General features: G+C 40.8%; 1 protein-coding gene across 2 annotated transcripts in view; it reads left to right on the top strand.

Moving 5' to 3' along the window:
• Positions 1-18,586, top strand: part of LOC133446065 (alsin-like) — a 45,013-nt gene that overhangs the window by 10,453 nt on the left and 15,974 nt on the right. Inside the window, exons 12-25 of one of the 2 annotated variants that reach the window (XM_061723810.1) lie at positions 2,690-2,858; positions 5,293-5,389; positions 5,676-5,753; positions 5,989-6,207; positions 6,303-6,474; positions 7,162-7,357; positions 7,476-7,541; positions 9,384-9,543; positions 9,757-9,888; positions 12,896-13,024; positions 13,300-13,323; positions 16,283-16,353; positions 17,055-17,121; positions 17,237-17,415. In XM_061723810.1, coding sequence (XP_061579794.1) covers positions 2,690-2,858; positions 5,293-5,389; positions 5,676-5,753; positions 5,989-6,207; positions 6,303-6,474; positions 7,162-7,357; positions 7,476-7,541; positions 9,384-9,543; positions 9,757-9,888; positions 12,896-13,024; positions 13,300-13,323; positions 16,283-16,353; positions 17,055-17,121; positions 17,237-17,415 — 1,759 coding nt within the window. The remainder of the gene's footprint in view (positions 1-2,689; positions 2,859-5,292; positions 5,390-5,675; positions 5,754-5,988; positions 6,208-6,302; positions 6,475-7,161; positions 7,358-7,475; positions 7,542-9,383; positions 9,544-9,756; positions 9,889-12,895; positions 13,025-13,299; positions 13,324-16,282; positions 16,354-17,054; positions 17,122-17,236; positions 17,416-18,586) is intronic. The other variant, XM_061723811.1, reaches the window with a different exon arrangement.

Raw genomic sequence — 18,586 nt, 5'->3', positions numbered from 1 at the left:
GAGTCTGTGAGCTCTTTTAAAAGCCAACTAAAAACCTACCTTTTTAAACAGGGTTTTATGTAAACTGCATTGTTTTAAGTTATTTTATGTTTTTTCCATCATGTACTCTATGTAATTTATTAGTCTAAACCAGGGGTCGGCAACCCAAAATGTTGAAAGAGCCATATTGGACCAAAAACACAAAAAACAAATATGTCTGGAGCCGCAAAAAATGAAAAAGTCTTGTATCAGCCTTAGAATGAAGTCAACACATGCTGCATGTTTCTATATTAGTTAGAACTGGGGGAAGAGTTTTTTTTTCATTATGCACTTCGAGAAAAAAGTCGTAATGTCGAGGAAAAAAGTCGAAATGTCGAGAAAAAAGTCGAAATGTCGAGATTAATGTTGAAGTACAACCTCGAGAAAAAAGTCGAATTGTTGAGAAAAAAGTTGAAATTTCGTGAAAAAAGTCGAAATGTTGAGAAAGAAGTCGAAATGTCGAGAAAAAAGTCGAAATGTCGAGATTAATGTTGAAGTACAATCTCGAGAAAGAAGTCGAAAAAAAAGTCGAAATGTTGAGAAAAAAGTCGAAATATCGAGAAAAAAAGTCAAAATTTCAAGAAAAAAGTCAAAATTTCGAGAAAAAAGTCGAAATGTCCAGATTAAAAAGGAAAGGCGAAAGGAAGAAAAAAGGAGGAAAATAAGAAAAAGGAAAAAAAGAAGGAAAAAAAGATCAAAAAGGAAAAAAAAGGTCAACATTTTTTGAAAAAGCTCTAGGAGCCACTAGGGCGGCACTAAAGAGCCACATGCGGCTTTAGAGCCGCGGGTTGCTGACCCCTGGTCTAAACAGTTTTTTATTCTGTAAAGCCTTTTGTGACAAATGTCTGTGAAAAGCGCTATATAAATAAACTTTACTTACTTACTTGTATAGGAAACAAGTTACCAATGTAAAACATGGACACATTCACTTTAAAAGCAGAAGAAATCCTTTCGCTGGTAACACGTTTCCCATGACACCTCTGAGGTTGTACAGGGAATACTGGGCCAGCCCCCCCCCCATTGATCTGTATCCTGCAGACTGCAGTGGACCACAGTTTCTGAGATGATTGGGGTCGTTCCTTATTTTCCACTGGGCTGCCGACGTCAGCCACTTGTGTGATTGCTGGCAGCTGTTTAGCAGACATATGAAAGTGATCAGTCTCATTCTGTTTTTGTCTGTGAGGTACATTCCCATCTGAAACATTGCAACCAAACAAGGTGTTTTTTTAACAAGTATAAAGCGAGCCGTGCCCACTCTCGTAGAATCAAGCTTTGTACTCATTAAAAATTGGGCTATGCACCCAGGTGTTGCTCTCATCAGTGCTGACGGGAGCCAGATGCTTGAATGCATCTGAATGCAGATAAAAGAGAGTTTCTTATAACGCTAAAGCTGCAACTTAGAGGTACTAGGGAGCACCAGACTTTATCAGTTAAAGTAAACGTAGGAATACAGAACAAAGCATGCACTCACTCATGTCTTGTAATTATTGTTTTTATCTTTACGTAATGGTATTGTCTCTCTTGATAATAAGTAATAATTAGCTTGTTATGCTGAGAGGTTGGCGCTGACTACACGTAGGAAAAAAGTAGTTTAACTTTCAGGAGAAACAGCGATTGCCAGTCACATCAACTTCTCATTTTCTGGGTTTTCAGAAATGACCAGAGAGTAATAATGAAAGTGTTTCTTTACTCAACACAGATATAAATGTTGACTATGTGGCTTTCTGATTTCTGCCTGCTCGTCTCACCTCAACTTCTCTTAACTCATTGCAGAAGTACACAAGTTTGCTCCAGGAGAGTTCACAGAGCTCTTTAAGTCATCTGGGTGTGTTCATACCAAACTTGTTGGGTGCGGTTTACTTGTGTTTGTCTATGTAATTAGTTTAATCTGGTGAGAAAACTCACAGTTAACTCTGATGCACAGAGTGAGCACAATGCTCACCAGATTTATGTTATGCATGTTTTGGATGTTTGTCTGATGTAGCTTATAGAAAATGTCCATTTGTATTCTAAATGTGTAAATGTAGCCATTATGTGAGGGTGCTGTTATTGTGAAAGGGTCTTTACTTAATCTGTGGAACAGCTTAGATACAGAAATAAAAATGTGTAGCACGTTATTACAATTCAAAAGCACCTATAAATACAAAATGATTAATACATATAAAACAAAGGTATAATAAACATAGGCATGTACCTGTATGTACTGTATATGCGTATATATGTGTGTGTGTATGTATGTGCTTATATATATATATATATATATATATATATATATATACACACTGTATGGAATGATATTTAGTAATGACATGTGGAATATGCTGTGTTTGTGTACAGTTGTTTTGTTTATACTCGGGCAACTTCGATTTATTTATGTATTTCGTTTCATTCTCTAAATCCTAAATGCACTAGTTTATAAAAGCTTACTTTTTTTTTCCTTTCTTTTCTTTCTTGTGAAAAGGGTAGGCGCCATAAGCTTAGGCTTCAGTCTACACCTTTTGGTCCTTGTTTTTAGTTAAAATTATATATATATATATATACACCAAAAAATTATATATTTTTTTGTATTTCACTGATGATTTACACCTGTACTTTGGGTTATTTGTGTTGTTGAAATTGAAATGACCAATAAACTAAACTAAACTTGTGTGTCATTTGTTTTTTCTTCCAGGTTCTCCTCAGAGGCGTCGCCTGTGCGCCTGCAGGCGGCTCTCTGCAGGTCGAGCTCAAGCTGGAGTCCCAGAGGAGGCAGGAGACGGGCTGCCGTCCCTGGAGACGGAGGTCTGGAGCTGGGGTCGAGGATCTGAGGGCCAGCTTGGTCATGGAGACCAGCTCGCCAGGTCTGAACACGCACTTCAATACACTTAGAACATGCGAGTGGAAAACATTTTTTTGTTGTCCTGCAACTGACCTTTTGATTAAAACTCAGTCCAGTTCTGGTCATATTATATGTCGGTATCCTTCAGCCCAGTTCCTGAGGACCCACTATCCTGCATTTTTAGATGAAATGTAAACACTTATATTATAGTATATAGCTGTTTTAACAATGTTAAAATAATTCAATGACTTAAAAGTAGTAAATAAGCCATCTCCCTCCAACTGTACTTTAACCAAATTGTCTTCACTGTAACATGATCACAGTTCCAGCACATGTTTTAATAATAATAATAATAATAATAATAATAATAATAATAATAATAATAATAATAATTCATTTTATTTAGAGGCGCCTTTCAGGTCACCCAAGGTCCCCTTACGGGAGATACAATACAATTAATACAAAAAAGCAGCAACAGACAGCATAATACAGACCAGCATACATAGAACAATAAATCAAACAAACTTGCTTATTTTGCTTGTTTTGCTTATTCTAATTTTATTTCTTGCTGAGTTTAGTGACTTGTATCGCTTGTTCAGCCGTCCAGTTAAGTTTCCTTTTTTTTGAATGTGGTTTAAAATAAAGGGTGACTTGACTATCTAAATAGCAGTTTAAACCATTTACACTTGTACAGTAGTTAGAGTGGAGGAGGAAACGTTTGTGAACATCTTGGAATTAACTGGATTTCTGCAATAATTTGCCTCATAATGATCTTCATCTGATTCACAATAATATACAGATGCAATGTGCAGAAGCTGATTACAGGCAATCATGATTTCATGTGTTTTTATTGAACACAGCCACTAATCATTCAGAAAACTGATGGATGAAGTAAGTGAACTCCTGCACCGACGGCTTAAAGAAAAAGCAAATTGGGGTCAATAGTTTGCACAGTTTGAGTCCAATTAATGAGATGAGGTGTGGTTTAGAGTCTCTTTGATTAAAATAAGCTCAAACATTTTAACTTTGCCATTCATAAAAAGCACTTAATAAAGAGATCTCTGAACACAAATGATCAAGATCCGTTGATCTGCTTAAGGCTGAAAGAGGATGAACAGTAATCTCCAAGTGTTTAGGTATCCATCAGCCCACAGCTAAGTCAACTGTATATAAAAGCGGTTTAGTAACGGAGCTGCTCTTCCTAAAAGTGAACTGCCAACAAATATTTTATAGGCCCAGAGCAGAATTCCTTAAAAACATCACAGCCTGTCACAAAGGGCATTTGTGAAGTACGGTGGAGGGAGCATCATGATTTGGGCTTACGTCACTTCTTCAGGGTTTGAAAAATTTCTATCAAAGATGGGAAAGGGAATTCCCAAGTTCACCAAATGTCCTACAGGATAAAGTAAAGGTGGCCGTCTGACAGCTGAAGCTTAGCAGAAAGTGGGCGATGCAGCAGAAAGATCCACCTTTTGGAGTGGCCTAGTCAGAGCCCGGGCCGCAACCTCACAGAGACGATTGAGGTCATAATGACCTCAATATACCTGCTCAAACCCTTCATCCTCCTTTTAATCAAGTCCTGCTCAACAACCACTTATATCCCACTGGTGTAGGTGAAAGTTGATATTGATATGTTATAATGGCTTTGGTAGTAGCTATAATTAATCAGGGAACAGCTTCATAGAGAGAGTGAAGGTGATTTCCCACCACAATGACCTTTTAGGTAATTGAGTTTGTTTATAAGCCATACTGTAAGGATCCTGCAATCACTGGGGCTATTTTTAGTATATAGGAACCCTGCATATTTACATAACTATTTTTGTTTCTATTCACATACTCTTGGACTAGCTTCTAAAATCATTATATTTTTAAACCCACTTAAAGGGAATTCACTCCATCCAAGAAAACAGAATTAGCAATGTGCTAAAACCCGAGCGGAGGCAGAACATCAGCTCTTCACACCAACACCTGGAGCCATGTTGTTTAACTTGCATTTTGGCCTTGTTATTTAAGTGTTAGTTTTAATTTTGCTTCTCTCGTTTCAAGCTTTGCATTTTTCTTTTCCTTCATTAATTTGTACATTTATGACCAGATCTTTAACCAAACAAACACTGCGCACAACAGTGGTGGCAGGCGCAGATAACAGGATGACTTTTCAGTGTGAAGTAGCTTCAAATCTTTAATTAAGAAAAACCCTAAATATTATCAGTTTAAGGTTAAGCAAATCAGTGCTCTCTAATTTTTATAAAGTTCTGTGTAAAGTATGTTTTTGAAGAAGTATCCACCTAGTCTCCCTATAGTTGGATATGCTTATTGGTCAGACATGTACCCACAAAGAAGTGTTATTTTGTGATGCAAGGCTCAAATAAATGCCATGAAGTACACTTTCTCATGGAAAATTACAAATACAGAAGTCCTGCCCGCACGAGGAGTTAACCTTGCGTTTGTGTGCTCAGACTCCAGCCTCTGTGCGTCAAGTCTCTGACGGGGCACGAAGTGATCAAAGTGGCCGCAGGCTCGCACCACTCGCTGGCTCTCACTGCTCAGTGTCAGGTAACAAACATGCACATATACTCACAAAAAGAAGTACCGATTGGTACAGCATGAAATAACTCCCTTTGACAAACGAAGAAATCCCTGACTGTTCTAATTCATCACATCTACATGCAGCGATGTTCATCTAAACATAAGCCTCACTTTGAAATTCAAAGTGAAATTTCTGCCTGGTTTGAGGAGCACTCAGAGATCTCCTTGTCAAACAGGAAAAGTGGTGCACAGCAATGTAGAAATGAAGGAGCAGACCACATTCTTACGCAGCAACTGTGCTTGCGTGTTGCAGGTGTACTCGTGGGGAAGTAACATGTGTGGACAGCTTGGCCATGTCAACAGTCCTGTCACCGTGCCGCAACAGGCCAAGGTATTTCCATCTTTTCACACTTTGAGGCAAAACAGGTTTTAATTGGTTAACATTTCATACATTTTCTTCTTTTCTTTTAGATATTTGCATCTCAGGTTATCAGTTGTACTCTTCTTAATTCAATAATTTTCATCAGTAAATGGTTAAAACAACATGACACATCCTTTTCAACCAATTTAACCAAAATCTGAGTGTTGTAACAGGGCAGCGGGTTTGTTCTGTGTCTTGGCTGCAGCTGTCCGAGGGTCTCGGTGTCTGGGACCTGTCGGCCGGTCAGAGCCACTCCCTTCTCCTGGCCGATGGTGACTGTGTGCAGCCCGTTCTGCTGTACTGCGGTCAGCAGTTAGAGCCGCTGTCGTCGCAGAGCGAGCACAGCCGAAGCTCCTGCCAGAGGTCTCCCATCAGTGCAGGGAGTTACACCGTCAGACCCGCGCTGCTGCCCTTCTGCGTCGAGGTTCGTGGGCCAAAAGCACATGCCTGGACTGAATTGTGAGGAAGATTACGGGTGTAGAAGTGTATTTAAGCTCACCGACACCAACTTGTGTGCAGATGGGTTACATCAGCAGTGTGTGCAGCGGTGGTCAGATATGTGCAGTACTGGCAGATCACAACGTGATGGGGTTTATCTCGGCCATCCATGAGCTGGGCTCCAGAGAGAGACAGTTCTACTGCTGGTTGAGCGACGTCAGGAAGCTCCTCCTCACGCCGCTGCGCAACAGAGGTGGGAGGAATTCTGCTGCCTAAATCATTCTTTGTTGATGTGCATTAGGGCTGGGCGATATATCGAGATTTTAATATATATCGATATATTTTCAAATGCGATATGGTACGAGACAATATCGTTTATATCGATTAAAAAAAATATATATATGATTTTGATATAGCTTATTTTGTGACAAATTGACTTGAATGTTTTATTTGAGATTTGCACAAATGTTTTGTTATTTGCACAACTGTCAACCTCAGTGGAAAAGTCTGCCTGTTACTGTCTACATTGTATTAATTGTACAGTGTATTTTAATTTAATTGTTATGCAGGAAAGGGATATTTGTTTTATTTTATTCAAGAAGCATTTTTATTCTATATATGCAGGCAGTTTATTTTTATTTCATTTGTTTTATACATTTTGATATTGTGCAGACTTCTGTTTATAAAGGAACCTGTGTGACATTTGGCACGAGGCTTTGTATTAAAACTGACTGTTTTTTTAAGGGTTTGCCTCAGAAAAAAATGAAGCTAACAGAGATGCTATGCTATAATGCTTTGGGGGAAACCCCAATTATGGCACAGAAAAAATATCGATATATATCGAGTATCGCCATTTAGCTAGAAAATATAGAGATTTGACTTTTGGTCCATATCGCCCAGCCCTATGTGCATGTGCTTATGTGTGCCGTCTCCTCCACAGAGAGCATGTGTCCGGCGTTGCGTGAACCGTGCAGCCATCTCTTCTTCTCACTTTGCGAGAGTTTTGCTCACCTGACCACTCTGGTTGGTCGCCATGCCGCATCACTTAACTACTTCCTGCAAGACGCTCGTGCCCGGGATGTCACATCCCTGCCCTTGCTGACACACACAGAACATTTCCTGGACACGTATAAAAAGTAAGGTGTCTTCTTTTTGGTTCCGGGATGATAATACAGCATCACTTTTTGAGTGACTTGTTTTCTCTTTTCATCACGCTGAAAATCCACCAACGTGTCTCTTTGTCTCTGACTCCAGGTATTGTTCTGCAGTCGGCGACTTCCAAGTGATGGGTGGATTCCAGTCGCTTCATAAACTCTCACTGTGAGCTCTGAGTTCTGCTCATCTTTGTTGTCTTTACCTCACATAAAGGGCAAAGTCCTCATTTTCAATGATGCAACACTGAGCTGCAGCAAAGGGATCCAGCAGTGTTTACTTTGCATCTGGTGTGAGACCAGCGTGGCGTGTGTGTGTGTGTGTGTGTGTGTGTGTGTGTGTGTGTGTGTGTGTGTGTGTGTGTGTGTGTGTGTGTGTGTGTGTGTGTGTGTGTGTGTGTGTGTGTGTGTGTGTGTGTGTGTGTGTGTGTGTGTGTGTGTGTGTGTGTGTGTGTGTGTGTGTGTGTGTGTGTGTGTGTGTGTGTGTGTGTGTGTGTGTGTGTGTGTGTGTGTGTGTGTGTGTGTTGCATATACAATGGTGAACTGTTGCATCACAACGTGAATCAACACCATCAACTTATCCAAGGCTTGAATCAAAGCAGCCGGGGTTCCTTTTGTTTTTTTGGGTCATATAAAATCCACTGACCCCTCGTTTCACGTAAACTATTCACACTTTGACTCGTGACCAAAACAGGGTAAGAACAACATGAACACAGTGGTGCCAGGAAGGTCAGAGATTTGCACATAACTTCATCAGCTTGAAGCCCCCCCCCGTGAGTTTGGACTGATGTTCTAGTTCAAAGTTCAAACCTTCAAGAACCGAGGAAAGGAAGTCCAATCTCCTTGGTTGAACCTTTGATAATTATTTTGACCTGGATGACTGAGGGTTTACTAAAGCGAAACACAACTAACGTTTGAGTGGCAGTGCAGCACAAACATGTCAGTAAATCCACAGTTCAGCTTGAGTCTGTTCTGGAAAGTAAAGACAATCTTTGTCATAGCAGCCAATAATGCCCTGCTAATACTTCTGTGGACCAGCAGATGTTTTTATCTTTGCGTTCTGCTGAGAGCTGCTTTCCCGGTCGCTTATCTCTGACTTAAAGCATAGATGGATAGTAAGCAGCCAGATTGGTTGATATAATGTGTTCACATAGGAACCACAATTAAAAATGATCACGTCCCACCAGAGCCGCCGCAAGGGGTGTGCGAACCGTGCGACCGCACGGGGCCTCGCGCTATGGGCCGTTTTTTTTTTTTTTTTTTTTTTTTTCAAATTTTTTTTTTTTTCGTTTTTTCCCTTATAAATATCAACAGACACGTTCCATTACAGACTTAAATGTGTACTAGTCTGTGCATATCAATAAATATATGTGCAATGATGCGCGTGTCTGTTGTTCAATACAACTGATCAGACCAAGCGCAGACACAAGCTGCTCTGATCCAGACGGTGGAGTTGGAACAAACTGTCACACAATGTCCAGAGAACGAGACAGATTCAGAAAATTTCCATCAGGGGATGAAAAAAGAAAAAAACTAAAGAAAATGAAAGAGTTTAATGCCTCTCTGAAAGGCTTGTTTGATAAATTTGTTACGAAAATCACCGATCCGACCGGGTCTCAAGCAGCCGTGGGGCCCCGCGTCGAGGCAAGAGATGATGATGAGGCAGGGGAAGGTATCCAGTATTTTGCTAATTGGAGAGTAAAAATTGCACATAAAGACACTCAATCCGACCCGAAAAACACAAAAATTTTGCGGGCCCCCCCCCCACCATTTCGCACAGGGCCTCGCAAATCTCCCAGGCGGCTCTGCGTCCCACACACTACTGGTATGAAGACAGCTTTAACTTATATGTAAAAATGTGCCAAAATGAGCAGGAAAAGTTTAACCGCTGTTGTAGGTAATATAAAAATGCCGATCCTCATAATTTTGTCTACTGAAATAAAACACAAACTACTTCCCGACACATATTTACATTATATTTAGGGTTTAAGACATCTTTCTTTCTCTCCAGTGAGTTCTTGTCCGGCCAGCAGGCCGCGCTCTCCCAGCTGCGTGCGTCACACCAGTCCGTGAGCGGGGACATTGATCTGGTGTCGCTGTTGTACTGGCCCCTGCAGCAGCTCCACCACTACAACCGACTGCTGCTCAAACTGGAGGCCTGCTACGACGTGGTGGGAACAAAACACTGTGCTCTTTTCATCCCCCCACCACAAGTTTTGTCTTTTTACTCGTATTTCCTCACATACCACATTCTCTGTGTTCTTTTTTTCTTCTTTTTTATAAATGCTTGAATTCCTATAAGATGCCACCCAGCTTCACTCATTTTTTTTTCTGGTTTAGATGCATTGTAAGAGCTCTTTGTCTTTGACTTTTCCTCTCTCCAGTTAACTATCGAGTATCAGTTGCTCCATCAGGGTTGTAGTCAGTATGAGGCTCTGTCTCTCTCTCTGCTGAAAAAGAAGAAGGAGGCAGAAGCCACCTTCCTCTTCTGGAAAACCCACTCTGGCAAAGCTACCGTGAGTACAGCTCTGTCACATCAACCTCTCACCTCTCTTGTGCAATTATTGTGAAATACATTTCAGGTTTCTTATAATCCCAAAATATGATTTAAATCAGACAGAATGGTTTTCTTTGGAGTCTCAACTTCAAAACCAGCTGTTTGTAAGCATTTGTTTCACTGCTCAGGGCTACGAGTGTTCCTCACAGGGCTTCCTGTGCACTCATCTTTTTCTTTTTTTTGAGGTTTTTATATGAGCCAGGGCTTGAAAAGCGCGTCTGCTTTCAACAACCTTTAAAAGTCAAGTTCTCAAGGTTCCCTGACAGCACGGATGATGTGGAGGGGAAACACTGGGACTAAAATCTGCTAGTTGTATAAACCAGTGAGCACATGGAGGACATGCTCGGCCTAAAAGGATTTGCTCCTATTGAACATTTATTCCCCCAATTCCAGTCTCAGGAGGCCAATGTCCTGCTTTTCTTTTCTCTTTTTTTTGTTTTGTTTTGTTTTTCAAGATGTTCAAGATCTTTGCTGCTTCAGAAACTGCTCAAAGTCGGAGGACGTCTGCTGCAAGCGGTGACATGATTGGAAACCATATGTGGTTCTTAGAAAAGGGAGGAATGGTCTGAGGTGCTGGCTCAAGTGGAGGAGTTTGAGTACCTCAAAGTAGGGCTGGGCGATATATCAAGATTTTAATATATATCGATATATTTTCAAACGCAATATGGTACGAGACAATATCGTTTATATCGATTATTTAAATTTTTTTTTTTTTTTTTTCTTTTTATGATTTTGATATAGCTTATTTTTTGACAAATTGACTTGAATGTTTTATTTGAGATTTGCGTAAACGTTTTGTTATTTGCACAACTGTCAACCTCAGTGGAAAAGTCTGCCTGTTACTGTCTACATTGTATTAATTGCATAGTGTATTTTAATTTAATTGTTATGCAGGAAAGGGATATTTGTTTTATTTTATTCAAGAAGCATTTTTATTCTATATATGCAGGCAGTTTATTTTTATTTCATTTGTTTTATACATTTTGATATTGTGCAGACCTCTGTTAAAGGAGCTGTATGTAAGAGCAATAATAAAACGACTCATAAAATGACCCCGATATGTCAACAGACATTTAAAAATCATGTTCATTTCAAATACTTATGTCACTGACAACAGCACTCAAGCCAGGATATTCCAGTTTAAAAAGAGGAGTTGCAGCCCTCAACTGATGTTTATGTTGTCATTTTTTGTTTTGGCCTGAAGCTCCACCCTCCACCTATCCCCCAATCACCAAGTCAGTATTGTTTCTGAAGCTCCACCCTCCACCTATCTCCCAATCACCAAGTCAGTATTGTTTCGGCATCCGGGTTGCCAGCTCGGCTCTAATTATCGCAGCCATGGCAGCCTACGTTCCTGCTGCATTCTGCAGCCTACCTGGCAACCTCTGGTCGGGGGGAGGAGGGGGAGGGTACACGCCGCTCAACAATATTTTGAAAGTGACTGCAGTACCAGTTTTGGCCATTTCTTACAGACGGTTCCTTTAATAAAGGAGCCTGTGTGACATTTGGCACGAGGCTTTGTATTAAAACTGACTGTTTTTTTTAAGGGTTTGCCTCAGAAAAAAGAAGCTAACAGAGATGCTATGCTATAATGCTTTGGGGGAAACCCCAATTATGGCAAGAAAAAATATCGATATATATTGAGTATCGCCATTCAGCTAGAAAATATTGAGATATGACTTTTGGTCCATATCGCCCAGCCCTACCTCAAAGTCAGATGAGCGTGTCATCTGGAGTAACGTACTCAGGACCAGTGGGTTGTGTTGGAGAGAGAGCTGAGCTGATCTGCGGTCGCCTACGGTCAGACAGAAAGAACAAGACTGCAGATGTACCAGTTCAGTGATCCAGGAAAGACTGAGAGTAGAATCACCGCTCCTTCACATGGAGAGAAAGCAGTTGAGGTGGTGGTGAGGATGCTCCCTGAATGCCTCCCATAGGAGGCGTTTGGGTTATGTCCATTATGGGAGGAGCCCCGAGCAGACCCAGGACATGCTGGAGAGATTATGTCTCTTGTCTGGCCTGGACACACCTCTGTATTCTCTTGACAGAGCTGGAAGAGGTGGCTGGGGAGAACCAGGTCTGGGCCTCACTGCTTAGACTGCTGCCCCCATGACCTGAAGTCGGATAAGTGGAAGATGGATGGATGTGAAAATAGAAGGAATTTACAGTACAAATTGCTTTTCAGGCCTCTGGGTGCTCAAAGCCACGTAGACCTACTACTCCACACTAGGCCTGTGTTGAAAAAATCGATTTTCTGATTCTAAATCGATTCCTAAAAATCGATTTGTATGTCTAAAGATCGATTTTTTTTTTATTTATTTATTTTTTAATCATTACATTTTTGCTTGGTGAACTTTCATCCCAGTAGTCCCAGTAGTTTTGAAAACTCCTGAACTAAATGAACTTTAGAGAAAATGCTGGACATTTCAGCTTAAATTTCTAAATGTTATATTAGTTCAATGAAGTTCATATAATCTATATTTACTATAGCTTGTTTGGTTTCTCTGTTATCGGCCCCGGTTTGTCATGAAATACCTGAAAAATGCCGGGTGCTTCATGGCAAGCTGTGTGTCTGGTGACAGAATAAATCAGACAAGCTAAAATAATTTGTTTACTACTTGAGCTGTTGCAATTTCTTTCTTTTTTTGCACTTTAAATGGATATTGAAATGCCTATTTGAGTTATTTATGTCTTAGTTATTTCACAATAATTATTTGTTTCAATAGTTATTTTACAGTCATATAATCCAGGCAACACTAACCCAAATTAATATCGAATCGAATCGGATCGAATCAAATGGTGATAATCGATTCTGAATCTTAAGAATCGGAATCGAATCGATTCTTGACATTTGGATCGATACCCAGCTCTACTCCACACTATTTCAGTCTATACAGTTTATGTTGTTTTAGCCGTAGTCCTCATTACATCACACTGATCAGAAAATGTGCATGTGTGTTCTCCAGGAGGTCCTGCGCCTCTCGCAGCGGCGCGTGGTGTGTGAAAGCAGCAACAGATCTCTGACTCCACAGAACGCTGGCCGGTTCTCCAATCACTGGTTCATACTGTTCAACGATGTGCTGGTTCACACACAGGTAAACACGTGCACACACACCTTCTTAATTACCCATTTACCCAATTATGTGTTGGAACTATCTAACAGCCTTTTAAAAGATCTTTACATTTTCTTACAGTGAACTGGAAGTTGCACTGTTAATACGCCATAAAAACCATCTGCAGAATCTCTTAGTTTGGCTCAGATCAGAGGAAGTTGCTGCATCTGTGTGTGTGTGTGTGTGTCTTCTAACGGAACTCCTGCTGTTGTCTGTAGAGGACGTTTAAATGTGGCCATTTTGTTTCATTCATTCAGGGTACCATTCCCTCTCAAAGCTTCGTAAGTATACGTAGCATTATTTCACCTTGTTTCCCTTTCAGCGAAGCAGTTTCACGTGAGCTTAAGCTGCAGATACTCTAGCTGGTTTGGCCTCTTCAGTGCTTCCACTCTGATAACTTCAGCTCGGATCTGATGGCAAACCATCAAATGTGAACACAGGACTATATCGGTGATCAAAGATGCTCAGAACTCAGAACACATTTATTTTTTTTCCCATATGAGGTGTTTCTGATCCCACCACTCCATGCAAATGGCTGATGAGTCTAATAAAAATGGACTTGAAGTGGACTTAGTTTGAATAAAGTAAGCAAAACTGACAACAGTGTCTTTATCACAAATTCATCTTATTTCCTTTTTTTGTTAAAGCAACACAAAGGAACATTTTTCCTTTATGTTAACATATAATTTTAAATTTCATATGAAGTTAATGTTTCAACTACCGTATTGACCCGAATATAAGACGACCCTGATTATAAGACGACCCCCTCTTTTTCAAGACTCAAATTTGAAAAAATACTTTTTTTTTAACACCAAATTAAATTTTTATACAGAAAATAATTACAGTACATCTGAAACAAATGATTATAACAATATATTTGAGAGAAAAAGCATGTTATTTTGCCTCATTCAAATCATGATCTTGAAGTTTGCATCATAACTTCTTCGACCCACTTTTCTCCAGATTGTCGCTACGTTTCTCCATTTTCTGTTATCTCTTCTCTTATTTTCTTCTCTTTTCTTTCTTACCGCTATTTTTTATTTTTCTTATTCATGCTACTGCTATTTTTATTTTTATTTTTCGTGACAGGGGTTGGCTTTGGCCTGGGGAGTTAAGTTCAGCATTCGCTTTAAAGATATCTGGCGCCATCTAGCGTTGTGAATGGGTATAACGTCTAGACCCCGAATGTAAGACGACCCCCACTTTTTCAGTCTTATTCCAATGCAAAAAACACCGTCTTATATTCGGGCCAATACGGTACTTTATGGCACAGCAGACATTGTAGCAGAAGCAAAACCCTAAACGAGTAAATCTCTCATAAAACCGACCTCAACTCCACGTCTGTGAGGCTTCTTTGTGTAGTTTACTGGTGGGACTGGTACCGTGGACCGGGGTAATTGTTCTCCCAGCTCCTCCAGCCTGCTGTCCTGTGTTGACATTCATTTCATGCATGTTTTCCTGGTGGCTGTTTCTGCCTAACATTAACTTCACCACACTGCCAAACAGGCGGCCGCGTGCAGATATGAGTGACGTTTGAGTGATTGGAGTCACTGGATGAGGTCTAGTTGCTTTAGCAGAAGGATGCGCCTCACTGCGGAGCACAAAGATAAAACTCTTCACTGTCCCTCACTGGCCCTCACTGGCCCTCACTGTCCCTCACTGTCCCTCACTGGCCCTCACTGTCCCTCACTGTCCCTCACTGTCCCTCACTGGCCCTCACTGGCCCTCACTGTCCCTCACTGGCCCTCACTGTCCCTCACTGTCCCTCACTGTCCCTCACTGTCCCTCACTGTCCCTCACTGGCCCTCACTGTCCCTCACTGTCCCTCACTGTCCCTCACTGTCCCTCACTGTCCCTCACTGGCCCAGGTGGCAGTTGTTACCTCGTCCTGGCCTGTCTCTCCTCTTCTGCTTTGTTTGTGTTTTAGTTTAGAGCAGTTGAATTTAGAGAATCCTCCTGTGTTTGGTGTGGTGTGATGGCAAAGAGGGAGTCGTGGCGAGACTCTGTCTCTCACTTTGGTTTTGGGTTCACGTGCTTTGCTGTGAGTTTTCATGCTGTGTCTGATTGCTGGAGTATTCACAACAGTTTGTAAAATCGGTTCTCTTTAAGATGCTTTAAGACACTGGTGCACCGCCTGCTTTGGCGGTTGAGCAACCTTGTAAATGCATGAGTAGAGAGAGACATACAACATTAATCTCTGAGGTGTCAGCTGCACGGCCACTAGCTGAGCAGAAGTTTAACCCTCGTGTTAAACTCCTGCATGACTTAAGACATCTTGAACCCCATCACTCGTTTCATTTGTGTAAAGGTTGTTGTCCTGCTAGTTTGCTTAAACCTGATCCAGGTAAGTTTTAATACGAGCATAAGTCATTTGTGTAACACAAAGAGACATGAATCTCATCCTACACACTCGTTTTGTTTACCTTTGTATTGTAATCCATTACTTGTAGTGCATTAGGGACGTGTGGTTTTTAGCCGGCTGTGACTCATGTGACAGGTTGTAGATGATAATAGAATGTCTTTTCATGTCTTGAGTTTGTTTAACTTAAAGTCTAAGCTAATGTTAATAATTATAATCCCAGAACAATCCAGACCGGCTTGATTAGAGGGTTGAGATGTAATAATCACTTAAAACTATCATAAATATTCAAGTAGGCTGCACTGATTACTGGGTTAATGTTTATGTTGCAGCACACTTGCGGTTTCCAGAGAATTCAACTGCGAATCAGCTAAAGCAGCCCCTGTGCCGGTGTTGCTGTCTGGTTCAACTTCCAGTTTAGATCCAGGGTTAAACGGGAAGCGTTATGGTCCAGGTAGCCCCGTGTTAAAGCAGAGCTAAGCTATCCACATGCTAGGTGCCAGTCCAGTTTGCCCAGATTGTTTCACAGTGGTTACACTCTGGGTCAGAACAAATGTGGAACAGCAACAGACTTTTAGTTGGTACAGTTGAAGCATGCTTCTGCTTTATGACCAAAACAGCAGCCTGGAAACTCCGACAGAGGAGCTGCACATCAAGAAACTTCATTTCTGTAATCTGTTTCTGAACCGTGAAGCTCTGGGGTTTTAAAGCTCCTGGTGCCGTTGGTTAAAACGCAGCCATAGTTAGACAGTAGCAGTCAGGATTTGTTAATCTCAGGATCATTGATGCTTGTTTCTAATGTGGGAATAACAGAGAGTTTGTGACAAAGTATATTTCTGTTGCCTTTTTTGTCTTTTTCTTTTTTTAAATGATATCTGCAGTTCTCCACACATCACGTCTATCCTCTGACCTGTTTGTGGGTGAGACCGGTTTCCGAAGACGGCAGCGGCCTGTGAGTTGGTCCTCGTAGAAATACACTTCATGAAAATGAAAGCTGGCAAGACTAATGCAATCAAAACTCACGGATGTGGCGGTAAAATCTTTGAACCACTGGTGACAAAACACTCGTCGTTCTCACGTGCATCCCACGTGTGCAATGATGCTGTCACCTCGACATGAGCGCGTCAGCTAAGGATGACGCATGAAGGAATCGTTTTGTAAATGAATTTATCTTCTGAAAAATGCAGATTGGCTCACTGATTTGGCCGCGAAAGAAGGTGAGACAGACAAGCAGCAAATGAGCTCTCCTTCAACATAAAAGTGCAGAGAAACGAGGCATTCTTTAAATCCATCTTTGAAAGAAAAAATAAAATCTTCAGTGGAAGGATATGCTGGAGGAAGTTGCGTTATTTCTTCAAAGTCAAATCTCTTGGTTCTTTTTGAACCAATATTCCTTAAATGAAGTGTTTGTCAGGAACTTTAGTTCTGCTTAGGTTTGAACCTTGCTGTTTGTAAACCCATGCATCTCTGGGGCTACGATGTTAAAAGTATGTGAAGCATGAAGGCAGCGAAAGTGCTCGACTCCCCTTTGATTATGGGACCTACAGCAGTCTGCTTCAGTGCAAACAGCCTGGTTCCTTTTCTTCACGTTTGTTGTGCACATCTATCCAGCGGGTAATAAAGGAATTATCCTCTTCTTTTGTACATATTCAGCTACGCCATCAAAATAACTTGTCCAGAGGAGAGTTTCACCCTGGTGGCCTCAACGCCACAAGAAAAGGTACTTTTATGGTTTATCCGCTCATTAGGTTTCTTTATTTGCATTAGTAATTTAAAAATGCGTACAACATTGCTTGATGCGGACGTCTTCTCCGTCTCTGTCTCTGTCTCTGCAGAACAAGTGGCTCCGATCTCTTAACCAGGCGGTGGATCAGGTGCTGGGTGGTGGAGGTCAGGGGTCGTCACCGGGGCTGACGGCAATGTCGCGCACGGCCTCCTACGCCTTCACCGCAGATGAGCGATACAAAGACGCTCTGTATACTGGAAGCTGGCTGGCAGGACGGGTTCATGGCAGGTTAGAGGATCTGATTGTTTCTGCAACACCAAGAATAATATTTTTTACTGGCTTGCACGTGTCCATAGAGCAGGAAATCTAGATCTACTCGCAGATAACATTAGGTTTCAGGATGTTGGCAGTGCTTGTAGCTGAGCTCTCAGATGTCTAATCACTGATAACAATTACTGCTGTAAAGGTACAACTAGGCAATTAGTCCGATCAATACAAATTGCTAGAAACAATGTCGTCTCTTAACTTTTTTCTCATCTGAACAATTAAACTCAGTTGACTTTGTAGTAGCTCTTAAAGAGGCAGATCTACTAAAGCGAGCAAATTAGTGTGCAGTCATAAATTGTAAATATCGCCAATAGGAATATCCAGTCCAGCACTCCAAACTGCTGATCTGCAAATGCCAAAGAGCTTGTTCTAAAAGAGTCTAAAAGAACAGGATTTCCGCAGGGTTTTAAAAAGTATTAAAAGGTGATAAATGAAAATTGCCAAATTTAAGGCCATTAAAAGTGTTAAATTCACTTTCAGAGGTATTATTTTTTTTTAAATTGGTATTATTTTTTACCTTTTACATTTTAAGCAGTCTATTTTATTGTCATTCACAAAGTGAAATAAATGTGAAACATCTGGTCAACATCAATGAGTCTATAAATCTGTTCTGTATAGTGTTCTATAGTTCAAAATCTGTATTAATGTTAAAAGGTCCGTGATTAACACTTAATGTTGTGACAGTTTTTTAAAAAAAATCTGAAGGTAATGAAAAAGGTATTAAATTGGTATTAAATTTAACATAAGGATTGCTGTATAAACCCTGAAGAAGCAGCCCTGCCGATGATCTAGAGCCTGCGTTTTACAGACAACACGTTGTTTTTGAGCAGGAAAACAGGAGACTGGTGGAGGAGTTTGTCAGACCCCAACCTAATGTGACCTCAGACTTAATCCTTTTGTGTAAATACTTGTTTTTTTATGATAATTCTTTTTTAAATTCAGGATCAGACAGCACCCATCAGTCCGAGTCACTAAAAGAGAACATGTTGACAGAAAGCTACATCGAAAACCTTTGAGGCAGTAACTTACCCTCCCCCTTTTTGATAGCAACACTGTTTGCACCAAGTGCACAGTGATATTAAATCCACCTCAAGTGTCTCTCAGGGTAATTATTAGACTTTAATTGCTTAAA

The sequence above is a fragment of the Cololabis saira genome, chromosome 6 (assembly GCF_033807715.1).
Source record: "Cololabis saira isolate AMF1-May2022 chromosome 6, fColSai1.1, whole genome shotgun sequence".
Classification (NCBI taxonomy): domain Eukaryota; kingdom Metazoa; phylum Chordata; class Actinopteri; order Beloniformes; family Belonidae; genus Cololabis; species Cololabis saira.
This window is presented reverse-complemented; position numbering and strand designations above follow the sequence as displayed.